Source organism: Populus nigra, chromosome 10, assembly GCF_951802175.1.
Source record: "Populus nigra chromosome 10, ddPopNigr1.1, whole genome shotgun sequence".
Taxonomy (NCBI): domain Eukaryota; kingdom Viridiplantae; phylum Streptophyta; class Magnoliopsida; order Malpighiales; family Salicaceae; genus Populus; species Populus nigra.
Genome location: NC_084861.1, coordinates 15,746,372 through 15,763,184, shown reverse-complemented (window position 1 = coordinate 15,763,184; position 16,813 = coordinate 15,746,372). Strand labels below are relative to the sequence as shown.

At 35.7% G+C, this 16,813-nt stretch overlaps 5 protein-coding genes and 1 non-coding gene across 6 annotated transcripts; 4 read left to right on the top strand and 2 right to left on the bottom strand.

Annotated features, from left to right (window-relative positions):
• The first annotated feature begins 896 nt into the window (after positions 1-896).
• Positions 897-3,018, top strand: LOC133704973 (uncharacterized). The gene is made up of 3 exons (XM_062130055.1): positions 897-1,705; positions 2,099-2,253; positions 2,491-3,018. Exons 1-3 carry the CDS (start codon positions 1,144-1,146, stop codon positions 2,743-2,745), a joined length of 972 nt encoding a protein of 323 aa, XP_061986039.1. The 5' UTR covers positions 897-1,143; the 3' UTR covers positions 2,746-3,018.
• Positions 3,019-4,053: 1,035 nt separating this feature from the next.
• Positions 4,054-7,083, top strand: LOC133704802 (ribonuclease H2 subunit A). The gene is made up of 8 exons (XM_062129798.1): positions 4,054-4,278; positions 4,418-4,489; positions 4,986-5,109; positions 5,191-5,278; positions 5,545-5,682; positions 5,757-5,844; positions 5,944-6,064; positions 6,716-7,083. The coding sequence occupies exons 1-8, from the start codon at positions 4,194-4,196 to the stop codon at positions 6,891-6,893; spliced, it is 894 nt and encodes a 297-aa protein (XP_061985782.1). The 5' UTR covers positions 4,054-4,193; the 3' UTR covers positions 6,894-7,083.
• An 889-nt stretch (positions 7,084-7,972) lies between these two features.
• LOC133705032 (uncharacterized) lies at positions 7,973-10,033 on the bottom strand. Its single transcript, XM_062130128.1, has 2 exons — positions 9,805-10,033; positions 7,973-8,437 (listed from the first exon to the last, which is right to left on the bottom strand). The coding sequence occupies exons 1-2, from the start codon at positions 9,917-9,919 to the stop codon at positions 8,085-8,087; spliced, it is 468 nt and encodes a 155-aa protein (XP_061986112.1). The 5' UTR covers positions 9,920-10,033; the 3' UTR covers positions 7,973-8,084.
• Positions 10,034-12,242: 2,209 nt separating this feature from the next.
• LOC133706041 (small ribosomal subunit protein eS25) lies at positions 12,243-13,907 on the top strand. The gene is made up of 4 exons (XM_062131553.1): positions 12,243-12,344; positions 12,469-12,543; positions 12,675-12,809; positions 13,547-13,907. Exons 1-4 carry the CDS (start codon positions 12,342-12,344, stop codon positions 13,658-13,660), a joined length of 327 nt encoding a protein of 108 aa, XP_061987537.1. The 5' UTR covers positions 12,243-12,341; the 3' UTR covers positions 13,661-13,907.
• LOC133706103 (small nucleolar RNA R12) lies at positions 13,318-13,396 on the top strand. Its single transcript, XR_009844447.1, has one exon. It is a non-coding gene; the product is annotated as a small nucleolar RNA R12 (small nucleolar RNA).
• An 885-nt stretch (positions 13,908-14,792) lies between the features above and the next one.
• Positions 14,793-16,694, bottom strand: LOC133706040 (ferredoxin, root R-B1-like). The gene is made up of 2 exons (XM_062131552.1): positions 16,464-16,694; positions 14,793-15,474 (listed from the first exon to the last, which is right to left on the bottom strand). Exon 2 carries the CDS (start codon positions 15,464-15,466, stop codon positions 14,999-15,001), a length of 468 nt encoding a protein of 155 aa, XP_061987536.1. The 5' UTR covers positions 15,467-15,474; positions 16,464-16,694; the 3' UTR covers positions 14,793-14,998.
• Between the last annotated feature and the right edge of the window lie 119 nt (positions 16,695-16,813).

The following is a 16,813-nucleotide window of genomic DNA, read 5'->3' as shown; positions in this document are numbered from 1 at the left end:
AAATTTTTTTAAAAAAATTTATTTAAATATATTAATAGATACAAAGTAACTTGAAAAAGCAAGCGACATCACAATCCAAAACATTATAGTGTTTTGCGTTGTGATTTTGATGATGGATTAGAATAATATATTTTTTATTTTTTAAAATTTAATTTTGATATTAATATACTAAAATATTAAGAAATATAATAAAACTTTAATTAAAAAAAAACATGAAACCACCGCAAAAACAAACACGGCACATGACTTGGGCAGAAACGTATGGAGGCTTGGATTATGCTATATGAAAACAACTGATCATCTTGCTTGCATTTGCATGTTTCCAAGTGATTAAAGTTTGAATGAGTATGTATATTGAGTCAATTTTGGACCGACACCATATGATTTTATGTGACAAGTCAAGCATTGGAGTAGATGTATAGCTCGTGAGTCATCTTATTCTATCGTCGACGAGGTCTTGTTTTCTTATCAAAATTATAACCATCTTCTTAAGTTTCTTTTTTCCCCCCGCTTGCAGTACGGATATCTTAAAACAAATTGATTATCAGTGAGATTAAATTCTTTTTTCGAATAGTTTTAAAGATATAATAACCCTCGTATTTGTTTGATATATTCAAATAAATTAATTATTTTTTTTAGATATCAGCTTTGAAGTTTGAACTCGAACTTAACAGCCACGACATTAATTCTTCCCCATGCATTCCTCGCCGATCCCCACCCCCCAAAGCAAACGAATTCATCAAAGATTTTAAAGGAAAAAAATGAAAATTAATTAACAACATTATGCCATGGGATGGACATGGCTTGCTGAGATGTCTTCTTCCCATCTTCTTCTTCAAGATCATGCCTCTCCCTCTCCCTCCTCTCGTTTTTTTTTTTTTTTTTTAAGTTTCGATACAGAAAGATAGGCTTTCTTTCATCAAAATCTCTTCTCTCTTGCAGTTTGTTCTTGTCTCCATCCTTTACTACTTTATTCAACAGCTCTTTTCCCTTTTTCTAACTAACCCGTCACCTTCCCTCTTTACCAATCCTTTTCTTGCTCTTCACTCCTCACTCTTTTGCTACTTCTAACCCACAAAAAGAAGCCATAATCCAACACCCATTAATTTGTGTCTTCTTTCCAAAATATTAAGAGAAACGAAGATGGGAAATTGCAACTGTTTTACAAACTCAAAACAAGCAATGGCTGAGATAGCTCCATATGATCTCATCAAATCAACTACAGCCGTCCACTTATACGGTGACCCCGCCACCTCTTCCACTCTCTACTTTCATTTTGCTCTTCTTTACAAGACCAGAGCGCTTCAGTTTACACCCACTGATGACCCGCAACCAGTGGTTCAAATCGGGTCTGAAACGATTTCGGGAACCCGAGAGATGATGGTCCGGTTCATAGACGTGAAGTTGCCGCAGCCGCCGTTGGTTGTGCCGGTGGAGGAGGAGGGATGTGAGACGGCGGCGTTGGTGGTGAAAATGGCGGCGTTGCAACATAGGAGTGTGGTGTGGCATTTGGAGAGGATGGTGAGGTGGAGTGAAGATTTGGTGACACGTGGTGGGAGGAGGAATGGTGATCCGGCAATGGGGAGTGAGAGGATGGAGGTGAAGAAGTTTCAAAAGAGTTATACACAGTTGTTGGAGGTCATGGTTGAGCACGCGCAAATGGAGGAGCGTGTGGTTTTTCCGCTTTTGGAAACGGCTGAGAGAGGTAAGGAATTGGGGACATCCTTGTTCGACCGGTACGAGATCTGACCTGAAAAATGGTCTGGGTTGCAATATTTTAATCTCCCACGAAAAGATATTTGACAGTCAGGCTAGAAGTCACGGATTTACCAAGTCAACCTGCCTGCGAAAAAATATTTTAATCGTATTGTTTTGGAAGTATTTGTTTCTCCTAAAAAAAATTGTGTAGTTAAGTTGTTGCTCGGTTAATTTTGATTATGCTTGCTAAAGATTGGGTTGTGTTTTTAAGCTAATGAAGATTACTTGCTGGTAAGGTGAAGCATAGTGTTCTTTTTTATTGCTTGCTGAGATTTTTTTTGTGGGGGCAATGCACTTGCTAAGGATGTTTAAGATCTGAAAATTAAATGTGATGATCCAGGGCTATGTAAAGCTGCAAATGAGGAACATGGAAGGGACCTGCCCATCATGAATGGAATCAAAGAAGATATAAAATCAATTGTAGTTCTTGACACTGGAAGCCATGACTACCGAGAGGCTCTTCGGAACCTTTCCTCTCGGCTCAGATCATTGCTGGTATAACCCCATCCCTTTTAAATGTTTTGCTTTAACAATCTGAGAAAGATAGGTCATGCCCATGTAGTGTGGTGCAAGCCAAGTTTACTGCCATTCCTTGATGTAATAGTGCTGTGGGGCTAGTTTGGCTTTTACAAGTATCTGCCTATGAATTTTCCCCGTGTCCCTTTATCGAGAAAGGTGCCTTGAGGTCTTTAAAGGTACTGAATAATTTGGATTGTTCCAATGTGCTAACAGGAGCATAGTAAAGAGCACTTCCAGGAGGAGGAAAGAGATGTATTGCCATTGATGGAGGCTATGGAGCTGAGCAAGGAGCAGCAATTGAGGGTATTGGAGCAGTGTTTTGATGTGATGCAAGGGACCCATTCGCATTTGTTCAGCTCTTTTATCCACGGCCTTCTCCCTCGAGAAGCAATGCAGTACCTGGATTTGATTATAAGTTGCAAAGAGGAAAAACTCGTGGCCCCCATGCTTCTTAGGATTATCCAGTAGGATGTTAGACCTGAGAATGGATTGCTGCTTTTTCGTACTGTTCATAGAGATATACAAGATGTTTTGTGTATTCTTGTATAGGGCTGGAGCTACTGGTATTTGTTTTCTGATACTTGCCTTTGCTCTGGTGTGCCATTTTGAAACTGTTGTTTGTACGCACAGGAGCTTTTGCCAGGGAATGATTGACAAGTAACAGGAAGTTTTTAGATTTGATGGAGAAAATCTACACAAAGATAAAGATATATAAGAGATATTTCCCATCTCAATGTTTAACCTTGTGTACATTATCCTTTCTGCATAGTTTTATGTGTTTCATGGCAAATTTCTGCGGCTGTTCTAATTTAAAATATTTTTTATTTTTTAAAATCAATTTATTAAAATAATTTAAAAACAAAATTTAAGCGAACATGGTTTCATTCCCAAATAATGAATCATTAATGTTTTAATATTAAAAAACTATTATTTATTAAAAAATATTTTTAAAAATATTTACAATATAATATCAAACAATCACCTTTTTTCTATTATCGGTGTAAGATTAAACCATTGCTTTTTTATGATTTAAAAATATGGTAAGTCTTCTCATTTCTATCCATCTTCATTTTTTTCTCTCATGTTAATTTTTTAACAACTTTACATTTATCACAATGCAATAATGCAATAAGCATCATTATAAAAAAAAAAAAACCATAAAAAATCATGATTTTGTTTCGAGTTAAGATGTAGAGCTGAATTAATTGAATTATATTCAAAACAAACAATTTTCAGTATTTTCTAAAATATTTTTGGTTAGAAAATTAAAAAAAAAGTTGATTTAGTTTCGATAAAACCGAACTATACGGAACTAAACAAAAAAAAATCATATAAACAAAAAACCAATTAAAACAAAGTTGGTAAAAAATAGCAAAATTAAAAGCTTTATAAATTAAATTATAATTGTTCAGATTGGTGTTATTAAAAATAAGAAAGAAAAAAAGACTATTAGTTTAATTAAATTTCTTAATTCAAATTAAAATTTTTAATCAGTGTTTAAAATTATAGTGGTGATTGTTTTTTAAAGTAATTTTTATTTTAAAATTTATTAAAATAATATATTTTTATTTTTTAAAATTTATTTTTAATATTAATAAATAAAAAAATAAAAAAATAACTTAACACAACAAAAATTCAAAAACTTTCAAAAATACTTTTTTTAATCATGGAAACACACTCCAGTAATTATCCTTTATTTTTTTTTAAAAAAAATTCTATCAGCATAACTATCTCTTTCATTTCTTAGGCCCTAGTTATAGGCCGAAGCGTGAAGCACTAGTCTATTTCACATCTTGTCAAAAATCATCTTATACACTCTCTCTCACTCATTTCTGGCGGGACATAAACGCCGTTGTCCATATACAGTCTCGAACAGAGAAGGGCTAGGGTTTTCCTGGCAAAAGGCTCCGTGAACAATGGAATCTGAGTCAACACTCCCCGATTGGGCATCAAAGCCTTGCATTATGGGCATAGATGAAGCTGGTCGCGGTCCAGTTCTTGGTACGTTACTGCTTATTCATACTTGTTTGCTTCACATTTCTTTACTCTTCTAACAATTCCTTTCTGGGTTTTCTTTTCTTATTTTAATTTTATTGTCTTGAAGTCTTTTTTGCGGGGTTAATTGTTTGTCTTGTTTCAGGACCTATGGTGTACGGATGCTTGTACTGTGCTCGCTCTTACGAGAAAACTCTCTCTACCCTCAACTTTGCAGGTTTTGATTTTTAAAACTTAATTTTGATCTGGGTTTTGTTTGGTTTCTTGAAAATGCCTGGCCCTTTTTTGTGTCCGTTTGTTTTAATTTCCATCTGCACTGGAGCTGGAATGATGTTATATGAGAATTACTAGAATGTGGAATGTGGTGCAAAAGAATATCATTTACTCCATCTTTATATTTGAAAGTTTGGATCTTTTTCAGCAAATGGCATCATTAGCGCATGTACCCTTCATTTATGTGGACTAGAGCTTGAGTGATTGGAAAGTTTTTATTTAGATTTGTATAAGGGCTTGAATGATGTTGTGTAATATAATTTTAGAAGGTGGAATTGGAGTTAAAAGGAAGGATTGCATTTTATCTTTCTTTTTGAAAGTTTAGATTTTTGTCAACAATGGCAATTATAAGCTATCTGTGCCCTTTCAACATATGGTTTCAAATATTGGATGGCTTTACTCAGATTTGATGATGCCACCTTTTATGTTGTTGCTTGTAGATTCAAAGACTTTAAAAGAAGAGAAAAGGGAGGAGTTATTTGAAAAATTAAAGGCTAACGAATTGATTGGGTGGGCTGTTGATGTTATTGATCCGAGGGAGCTCTCGGCTAAAATGCTTAAGAAGTAAGTAGGTAATGTAATTAGATTTCTTCTGGCATTCTTTAACTTTTCTGTTATAAATGTTTTCTTATCTTTTCTCTTTAGGATCAAGATAAACCTAAATGAGATCTCGCATGATTCTGCTAGTGGCCTTGTGACTAGGGTGCTCAACATGGGAGTTCTTTTAACTGATGTAAGAATTTTTTTCTTACTTAGAGGATGTGGGTTTTCCCCTTAACGCATGCTTATCTAGCTGTAAGTTCGAGTCAATTATATGGACCATTTCCTCTTTTCCTTACAATCCATGTGCATTATATTGGATTAAACATGTGATGATGTGTCAACCTGCAACAACTCTTGTAGTTTAAGTGCTTTTTAACTTGCTCTGGCATTGCTATCATTAAATAATGCCACAATAGAAGTTAAAACTGCTTACATGTTGACATGATTGGGTTTCAGGTGTATGTGGATACAGTGGGAGATCCTGAGAAATATAGAATAAAACTGTCTGAAAGATTTCCTTCTATCAAGTTTGTTGTTGCAAAGAAGGCTGATAGTCTTTATCCAGTCGTGAGTGGAGCAAGTATTGTTGCGAAGGTAGCAATTTCCCATTCATTTGATTCCTCTAAATTTTTCTTGCTTGCATGTTTATTTTTTGTTCAATTGAGTAGGTTACAAGAGACCGGGCCTTGCGAGACTGGGTACTTGATGAAACTGCTGAAAACATGACTAGGAATTTTGGATCTGGATATCCTGGAGGTTGGCAGTGCTTAATCATCTCTTTGATGTGTAATATGATCTTCATTCTGTATATTTTAGCTGTTTGTTAATTGAATCCAGTTGCATTGTTGGGTGCAGATCCTGAAACCAAATCTTGGTTGGAAAAACATCAACACTCGGTATTTGGATTCCCATCATTGGTCCGCTTCAGTTGGGGTACATGCACGTCCTATTCCAAGAACATGGTTGAAGTTGTGTGGTCAGTTATAAGTCCTTACTTTACTTTCCCTTAGCATTATCTTTCTTCTGCAGCTGCATCATTGTGCTGCATGATTTGAGGTGTTTCTGCTTTTCTCAATGAGACAGGCATTCATTTGGTGGTCATGATACTAAAGTAAACAGGAGGTTAAATGTAACAAATATCACTACTTTATTCAGTCATAACTCCATATAGGGAATGCTATGGAGGTGAGGTCAATTTGAATGACTTCCTATGATTATTTGGGGCATCGTTTATGCTTGGACTTTAGGGGATTTGAGGTTTTTAGTCGGGTGTGCAACCTGGTAGTATAAAACGTTTGATGGACCCACTTTGGAATGAATTTGCTTCACTATTCTTTGCTTCCCTTTTCTTTTGTATGTGATGCCAAAATAGGCACAAAGCTTTAATCAGTTTTGAGGGGTGCACTCCATGTTACTTGCACATGAATATGGTCCAGTTTGTAGATAGCAGGATTGGTTCTTGTTTTTTTATGCATGCCATTTGCAGCCAGCATTGTCTGGGATTTACCAATACCCCCATTTTCCTGTTTCCTTTGCTATTCAGTTTGCAAAAAGAAAAAAAGAAAGATAGAACTATTGAATATGTCATACTTCACATGACTGCATTTGTCTTGTTATTTTTAAACAGGGAATCTGATAAAACGGAGGAAGATGGTTCTAGTAGTAGCAGTGGTAAGAGGCAACTAAAATTAAGCAGCCTTGGTGTCACTACATCCAAGAGGAAAAGTGAAGAAATTGGATCAAGTGGTAAAAGCCGCTGCAAGTTTTTCCAGTCCCGTAAACTTGAGCAACTTGCTAATTTCTAGCAGTGAAGTTCGATTATTGTTTTATCTCATACCTATATCAACTACTGCTTACCTTTGTACCAATGAATCGAGCAATTATGCCAGCAAGCATCTGTTACAGATTCTAGAATGTAGACTGAAGGGTAAATAATGAATTTTAACCGAGAAATATTGTGAGAACATTTAGAAAAAGGCCTATTTAGGTTGTGGATATCAACTGTTTTCTTAGCAGTTATGGTGAGGTCTGTTCCCATTCAACTACCAAGGACTGGCTAAGGCTGTGGGTGTCGGGGCGTTGGCGACAAACAGAGCTATTTCCAATCAGACTCCGACCGAGGGTGCTAGAATTTGAATGCCCTGGATTTTATAGCCCTTTTGCACGCACTCACTTGGGTGTGATTGCACAAACTATGCTCTTAACACATGGTAGTTAACATGCCAAATATTGGAGTTGATTCCTCATATATTAATGACTTGCCATTTACGAACACTGCTTCATGCGATTGTCTCCAGGCAAGAAGGAAGTAGCCTACTAGTGCCTTTGATAGCATTGTCATGAGGAACCAGAGTGTAACCCAACCATGACCTGTAAAATGATATCAGAAAATAGGATGCTGAAACTCCCGGTGATACGTGTTTTCTTTTCCTGTTTCATGAAGTAGAAAGTTTTCTAGCTTCAATTTAGGACTCATGTTTTGGCTGAATGATTTTAATCGTGCAGACCTGCGAACCTGATAAAAATAAATGATTGCTACAAGAGCCCGTTCCTCATATATTAATGACTTGCCATTTACGAACACTGCTTCATGCGATTGTCTCCAGGCAAGAAGGAAGTAGCCTACTAGTGCCTTTGATAGCATTGTCATGAGGAACCAGAGTGTAACCCAACCATGACCTGTAAAATGATATCAGAAAATAGGATGCTGAAACTCCCGGTGATACGTGTTTTCTTTTCCTGTTTCATGAAGTAGAAAGTTTTCTAGCTTCAATTTAGGACTCATGTTTTGGCTGAATGATTTTAATCGTGCAGACCTGCGAACCTGATAAAAATAAATGATTGCTACAAGAGCCCGTTGCACATGCATTTGCTTGCCATGATATACATTACAAACCGCACAACTGACTTTTATATCACAGGAATGCATGCTACAAACACAACCCAAAACCGAGTGACATGCAAGTACAAAGCATCATCAACCTCGTTATTTTAGCTTAATGAACAATGAGAGTGACCAAGGCAGTCGTAATCAATATTGGAAGCACAATGCCGTTCGCCTGGTGGCTGCCAGCATTGTGGTGTTTGTTTGGGTGGTGATTCATTCCAGCACCAGTTACGACAACCGCTCCACTTCCATGTTCATCACCACCGCCATTCGAAGTGTCAGCTGCCCCAGTTGCTCCACCATGTGTACCTCCATAAACTGAGCCATGGGCAAATTCGCTGCCGTGTACTATACCACTTCTTTCACTAGAATCATCACCAATGCTACTGGTGTCATGTTGATGTGTGCCTGTCGCTCCCGTACTGTTCTCGTGCAGAAGATCTGTTTTTGATGTTGTTGAGTCTTTCTCGGTGCAAACAAACAACAGAGGGACCGATTAGTGATTAAAACTACGAAATAAAAGGCTTGAACTTCTTAGTCCTGTCAACGATAATAAAACTATTATGCTACGTTTGTTCAGTGTTTCGGGTTTCTGGTTAAAGGAACAGACAAAACAAGATAGTTTTGAAGCGAATCTGTCCTTTCAAAAATATGAAAGGTGAGAGGTCATGTACTCTCAAACTCAACTATTTTCATTTTTCTTTTTCTTTTTTTTTCATCTCCGGATGGCACCCTTTCCTTAAAAGAAATGATAAACGAAACCTTAAAATTCATTTGATCATTCGGTCGAAGTTCACTGTAGACACCCTTTCCTTTAAAAGAAATTTGAAGGAGGATCTTTTTTGCATGACAGTAGAAAAACCTTTTATCTGTGGGGGACAGGAGTCTAGCAGCAGGGCACCTATCAAATGGAAGGGAATAATCTGTTGCCATGCAAGATTCAAAGTTTCTCTCTTGACCCAAAAAGAACTCTGCTTCGTGTAAGGGAATTTCCTTATACGTCTCTGGCATAAGAAATTATAAGCTTCTTACTAATCTTTTACTAATCCTGGTCTTGTCACGCATACTATCATCGTTTACACAGGTGAAAGCAAGATTTTTCTCATCGAAAATCTTTGAATAGAACTCTATCAAGATGCTAGCAACTGTAGTGCCCTGGAGTTCTCAAGAAGAAAGCTAAAAAAAGAGTATCTGGTTCTCCTCCTTTTTTTTCCCTGCATATTTGACTAACCACAACAACTATCATGTCCCTTCCTTAAAATTCCTAACTTGAATGTTTGCGCATTCCTTTAAAAACATTCAATTCGTAAGAAATATTAATAAAAAATGACCAGTGTTTAATTATTATATCATAAAAAAATGAGAGTTATTAACTTTCTAAAAAAAATTCAGAAATTTAGAGTTATCAACTTTCTCTTAGACCTCGTTTATTCATTGAAAAATCATTACTTATGAGAAAAATAATTGTTTTTATGTTTAGTTATACCATAAAAACGAGTTAATAAAAAATACATTCTGCGTTCAGAATTGAATACAGAATTCAACATACAACATACTTCTAACTCAGATGAAATATTTGAATACGTTAGATTTTTTAAATACTTGTAGCTCATCTCCTTGCTCCCAGCTGCTCGAGCTAGCATCCTACTCCATGGACTATATGGTGTTTTTTTGGCTTGTACATATCAGAATTCATTGACTCTAGCACTTGAGCGAAATATTGTGCCTCAAAAGGTTCTTCTTCTTTTCTCGAAGTCTATGAATAATTAAAAGGGTTCTACACACACACACACACACAGACGCTCTGCAGAGAGGCAACAGAAGAATACCTGAGTGGAGGGGCTTGTGATCATGAAGTGGATCAGTTGAAGATGCAAACAAGCATACGCTTGCGAGCACGAGGAGTACGAGGAACAGATATCCCATCTTGCTACCATCTCCCATGTTTTGGGTCTCCCCTGTTCTTAATGCACGAAAGGAACTTCAAGAGCTTGTCTAAAACCTCCCTGGTTATATATATGTCACCGCAGCCTCTGTTTCAAGATAGACGTATCGCATAAATACCTACTTTTATATATATCAGTGTGCTGGCTAGTAGAGTCTTGTAGTAGTTAGTAGTTACAAGGTATCATTAAGCAGTAATTACATTCCCTTGAAATAAAGTAGCTAAGATGATAGTCTTGAATCTTGCTTTATCTTTAATCACCAAAGTGATCATGACCTTGTCATCGATTACATAAAAGAATTGAATTACTATGGGCCAAATGTCCGATTCTCGAATCTCTCTTTATAGGCCACTAAATCGTGGGGGCGATCAGGTTTATTCTTTCTTTTGCTTTTTATCGATTTACATATTATAATGTTTGTTCAAAGAATGGATTTTCGTTGTATTTTAAAAATATTTTAAAAAAAATATATATTTTTTTCTATATAGTAAAATATTTTTTTATATTTTTATATCATTTTGATGTTAAAAATAAAATTTAAAAAATAAAAAAATATTATGAAAAATAGCCACTATTATAATTAGCCATAGATTTTGTGAAAAATTGAAAGCAGTAGTGTGTGTAGAATATTTAATTATTGAAGCCATTTGTAAAATGCAATTTCAGCTCATAGTTTGCTAAAAATTAAGGAAACCCGGTAATGCTTATATCTTATCACCGCATATGCACTTTATAGACGCGCCTGCATTCTTACCATAGTTATTAAACTCACCCGACTCATAAGCTAGGTGGATAGTTGGACGGGTTAGCTTTAATTCATCAAAGTGGACACCATTTTAATTTAAAAAAAAATTAAAACTGCATTGTTTTTATTTTTTTTAAATCAAATCATATTTTAATGAAATTATATATTGACATTTGAGCTTGTTTTGATCAAATTAATTATTGATTTTTTTAAAATATTATTCAGATTAGAGTGTTAGATTGACCCATGAACTAGATTAAATTTAATAACTATCATTATCAATGCAAAGATGTTTTTATTTTCCCTAACATCTAAGAAATTTCCAAGTCAATTTTTTTTTAATTTTTTTAATAGTTCATCCACAATTGAAAAATGAAAGAAGTGATGCATGTTGGAGATGGGATTGAGAGAATTTACTACCTTTTCTTCCATTTTAACATCGTATCATCTCCCATCGAGAGGGAAAATTATTTTTTCTTCTCTTCGAGCGTGTTTGGCAGTATGGTAGTGGTTGCTTTTTAAATAGCTTTTCGTATCGAAATACATGCCAATGATGTTTTTTTCATTTTTTAAAAATTATTTTTGACATCAGCACATCAAAACAATCCAAAAAGTACAACCCGCACTCAATTTTAGCAAAAAAAAAAATAATAAAATTTGATCAAACGCAAGTTCAACCGTAAAGCCAAACAGGCTCTTTGTGTCATTGCTTAAGATTACACAATTCATTGAATGAGTGGATACTGATTTTTGTATCGCTGTTGAACTATAATTGAGTTTATTTGGAAACGGAGTTTGATTAAAAAAAAAAATATTAAAATGATATTTTTTAAGATTTTTTTTTAATTTTTGACATACTAGTATAAAAAATAAAAAATATTTAATGTATTTTTAAATAAAAATTACTTGAAAAAAAAAACAATACACCGACAATACTCAATACTTAGATGTGCAATTTAAGAGGAGGACATCACAGAAAAACAATAAAGGGGGTGTCAAGATTTTGGAAGTCCCCTTCAAATACCGTTGACATCCTTTAGGCCGGCATGAACAAATTTTTTAAAAATTATTTAGTGATAAACATAAAATATATTATTTTACCAGAAACTATTTTATATCAAGACATTTAAAAATCATATTAAATCATTATATAATGCTATAAATCAATAAAATACAATAAAAAATACTAAAAATATGCACGAATCAGTATGGTCTACTTGATTCAAACATGCAAGTATATTTTTGAAGTTTTTTTTTATTTTTTTTATATTTTATTTCTAGGAGTTTTTTTTTTATAGTTTTAACCTTCATGTTAATTTCATATTATAGTTCACTCACCAAAACTAATTTTTATTATTCATCAAATTTTAACACAACATTTTTTCTTAATTACCCAAACAAACTCCACAGCAAGGCTTTCAGGCGCCAGCCCAGAAGTCACTTAAGTTGAACCCGAATGAAGCCCACTAGAACTGCGTTTTACAGGCCCAACCTGAATCAAGGATGCACCAAACCCAGCAACCAAACACACCGCAAATTACATAAAACCCTAGGAAGCACCAAAACGCACACTTATAAATACTCTCTGCAAGCCCAAAATCTTCTCTTCTCCTAGCCTAGTTTCTCTCGATCGGTCCCTCCCAGACCCTAGAGATTCAACCTTTGATCTCTTGTCATGGTAACAATCTCAATACCACATCCCTTTCATGATTTTGGTTAAATATACCTACATTTTCTTGGCATCCAAACGGTGGTTTATGATGTTTTCATTCATTTATATGTGGCGGTTGTTTTCTTTGTAGGCACCAAAGAAGGAGAAGGCTCCGCCACCGTCTTCAAAACCAGCTAAGTCTGGCGGTGGCAAACAGAAGAAGAAGGTAAAACAAATCATGGGGCACCTTCTTTTGTTGGTTTTTTTAGTGTTTTTTTTTAAACATTGGATGATTTGTTCTTAAAGAGTGTTTGGGTTTTTTTTCTTTGTTATGATTTGTTGGGGTTTTATGTGCAGAAATGGAGCAAGGGAAAGCAAAAGGAGAAGGTGAACAACATGGTTTTGTTTGATCAAGCTACCTACGATAAGCTTCTTTCTGAAGCTCCCAAGTACAAGCTTATAACTCCTTCTGTCTTGTCTGACAGATTGAGGGTGTGTTCTTTATGCTCCACATTACTTTCTTTTAGTTTTCATTCTTACCAGCCTTTATGCGTTTATGGTGTAAGTCTACATTTAGAATGAATTATGTGGTGTTCTTGGAAATTGCTCATGTAATATGGCTCTGGTATCATGCTGCGTAAGTTGTGCTGAGAGACAGGCAGGCAATTTCATAAGTGGCAGAGTTTGTTTCAAAAAGCTTTTGATTTGATGTGTTCTACTGGTTAGTTTAACTTCAAGATGTGGACACCAACAAAGGATACTGTGAAGTTATGTTCTTAGAGAATTTGTAATCATTTTGCATATGCATTAAAGAAATGCGACCTTTGAAGTCTAAGTTTTACCTTCAACGCTTTTCTTTGAAAGGTAAAATAAAACAATATAGCATGAAATTTGTCTTCAAAAAATTCAATCTGGGATTTGTAAAACGTTGATTTTCTTTTCTTCATTTTTTGTTTTTTCATGTATCGAGTTTCTTTTCTATTTTCGTTCGTTAAGCATGATGGAAGATGATGAAATGAATCAGACGGATTCCCATTGATCATTCAATGTGATATCATAACCAGCAACGTCTGAGCCATCATGCTATCCTAAGTTGCTAAATTATCTAGATTCCTGCTTCAATATCTTGTGCATTTAATCTTTTGACAAATTCATGATGATTCGTTGTTTGCTTAATGCTTTGCAATGTACGCAAACATTTGATGCGTTGTTTTTTATCTGAATTTCAGATTAGTGGCTCTCTTGCACGCAAAGCAATCAAGGATCTAATGGCCAGAGGATCCATTAGGATGGTATCTGCACATGCCAGCCAACAGATCTACACCAGGGCTACCAACACCTAAGAGACAGTTTTAACATTTTTCCTGGCATCGGGAGTAATCTAGTACCATTTTGTTTCGGTCTCATTTCTTTATACCATTCATGTCGAGAATGAAGTTTTGATATATTTATTCGGTTGCAGAAGTTTCATGTATTGCAGTATAGTTGATTTTATACTTAAATTTTTGTACGTCAGCAATATTTTCACAGATGATGGTTCTTTGCCAGTTTTGAACTTAAATTGGTCAATCTTTTTATTCTCTTCCACAATTTTATGGCGACATTAAATCAAACTAAGAATTTATGCAGGTTTAGGATCCTGCTCATCATGTTTTAACAACTTGATGTCTGTTAAATTTGGCTTGATACATGCATGTCATGAGTTAAATTTGTCGTCTGTTTTACTCTAGCGTACGTAATTTTGTTGGGAGTGGTGATTCCTTTTTGTCAACAAAATAGAAAGAGGAAAGGACTGGATTGCTGGAATTCCCGTTACAGATGCTAATCAGAATGGCAATTATGTGGAAATCTCATTGAAATTTTCATATGAAGTGGCCAAGCATTTGATCCGCCTCCCAGGTCAACAAGGCTTCAGCATTCCAATTGACAGCAACAAATGATCTCAGGTGAGTGAAAATGATTCAAAATTTCAGAACATGTTCATAACCATCTTTCCTAAATTGAATGCCATTCAACTCTGTTTGACGTATCTATGAATTCATAAAAAAAAAAAAATAATTCAAAAGGTGATCGTTCATTTGCTTCTTGTTGGACAGCTTGAGCTGTCTATTGCCTCTCCTGTATCATAAAAAATATTGATACATATATTAAACCTGTCAACCTGATGGGTCGAGCCTGACATGTCGATTTAAAATTCAATTTAATAGGTCAACTTCATCTTCTATCCAGGGTTAATTGACATAGTTAGACCTTGATCAAACTAATAAGTGAACCTGTGACTTGTTTAAAACCTAGGTTGGCTTTTTTTATGTTTTTTTTTCAAGACATTGCTTTAACTTTAAAAACTTAAAACTACATGTTTTGATACCCGGGCAACCCGTGACCCGAGCCTGAATAACAAATCAGGCATCATGTTGGTTCCATGGCTCAAATTGATGTCCCCTGATAACTACCCGCATGAAAACACTAAATCAATTCACATTAAGTACAAGTTGATCACTGAAATGAAAGCTTTCAAGGTACTGGAGACTGAAGGCTGTTCGAAAATTAACAACACAAACGATAAACCAGGTTATAGGAATGTCTGATAATCAAGTGCCCTACCAGCTTACTATAAATGCAGGTTCCTGCATTATTGAGACAGCAGCACAAGCGCAACCAGCATGTGCTAGTTATGCTGCTCAATACAGATCTTCCTCCTTGTGTGTGTGGATCACACAGTCCGAAGTTGGATATGAGACACAGGTAAGGACGTATCCCTTCTCCATCTGTTTCTCATCAAGGAATGAACCATCTGATTGGTCTACGGACCCTGAAACCATCATACCAGCACAAGTAGAGCAGGCTCCGGCCCTGCATGAGTATGGGAGCTCCACTCCTGCATTTTCAGCTGAGTCAAGGATGTAAGTATCACCAGGGGCATCAAATTCGTGCTCGCATCCATCTGGTGCAATTAGTTTCACTTTGTAAACTGCCATTGCAGATACTTTGAAGGAGGAAGACTTCAAGCCAAATGCTTTAGATACATTCCTTACAGAACCCAAAGCACCAGGGCTCTTGATCAATGCACATGACTTGCTTGGGCTTGCAACTTTTCTCGGTGGTGCACTTCTGATCATGCATGTTGTGGGAAGTCTCACGGTTGACATGTTTCCACCTGCACCAGAGCAATTAGGGATATTTTGTGGATGATCAATCACTGTCAAGCATAACTTTCTTTCCTTTCTTGGTTTCAGCTCATGCTTAAAATGTGAGATACTTGCAGGAAATAAAGACAATACTGCCAATGGAAGCAAGGGAATCCACTGTGGTTCAATTTATTGATTGATGGATCAAACAATGTCCCAACAGGAAATTTGTGGTCAGATCAATGATTTGTAGCCGCTTAACATCATTTGTAACGAGGACAATTCTCTTCAAACCATCAAGCCAAGCGGAAGAGAGTAGAGAGAGAGAGAGGGAGGGAGGGAGGGAGGGAGGGAGGGAGGGAGACTTGTGCTTTGTATTAGAGACAATAATTTCTTGGCCATCAGAAAATTTCCTCTATTTTTGCTGTGACCATAGACTACAGGCAATTCAGAAAATATTTTTCTACCGTATATTGTTAAATTACAGTCACTGTCAAAATATATAATGCGTGATATATTTACATTTATGCAGAAATCTACTCTGCCATTACAGCTTGTCCTCATCACCATTTTATAACTGAAGCTTTAACCAAGTCAAAATCAATCACCCACAAAACTATTGACCTGTATTTCAAACATACATTATACCTCAAACATCACAACAATTGATGATTTTAAGATTTTATTCACTTTCAAGACAGTGGATTTTGTCTTCCGCAAACCTAAGAACCACCTCAGCTGACTTGAAACAAATTATTACTATGATGTTTTCACAGTGATTTATAATTACATTTCTTGATTCAGAACATGAAAAATAAAGTTCCCGAGATACGAAATTAATCAAACAACAACAGTAAGAAGTAAAAAAAGAAAAGTAGAGGAAGTAAACTTTCGTACAGTATGTATCAAGATAAAAAGCAACAAAGCAAAGCTGATAAATAACAGATCAAGAACAGGAAAAAGACAAAAACAAGAGCAATAAACCACGTAAAGAAGGGTAAAAGGCAGGAGATCTTACAAGGAGAGATTGATTGATGAGACCTGGCTAGAAGGAAGTTTATAGGCGGAGATTACAAGGAGACCTACCTGAGGACGGTGCCCTACCTAACTTAGACTCAGGGTGATGGGTGTAAACAATTTTATAGTAAGTGAAGATGTGTTGGACAGTGGAGTGAGTTGTTGGACAGTGAAGTAAGGTGGCTTTTATTTATTGCAAAGCGGCTGTTTGTAACTTTCAGCCTTTCGGGAGATTTGGACTTAGGCCATGTTTGTTTTCCGGAATTCATTTTTTGGGAAACTACTTTCCAAACTTTCCTGTATTTGTTTGTCATTAGGAAAGTTGGTCAACGGAAAATACTTTCCGGTCAA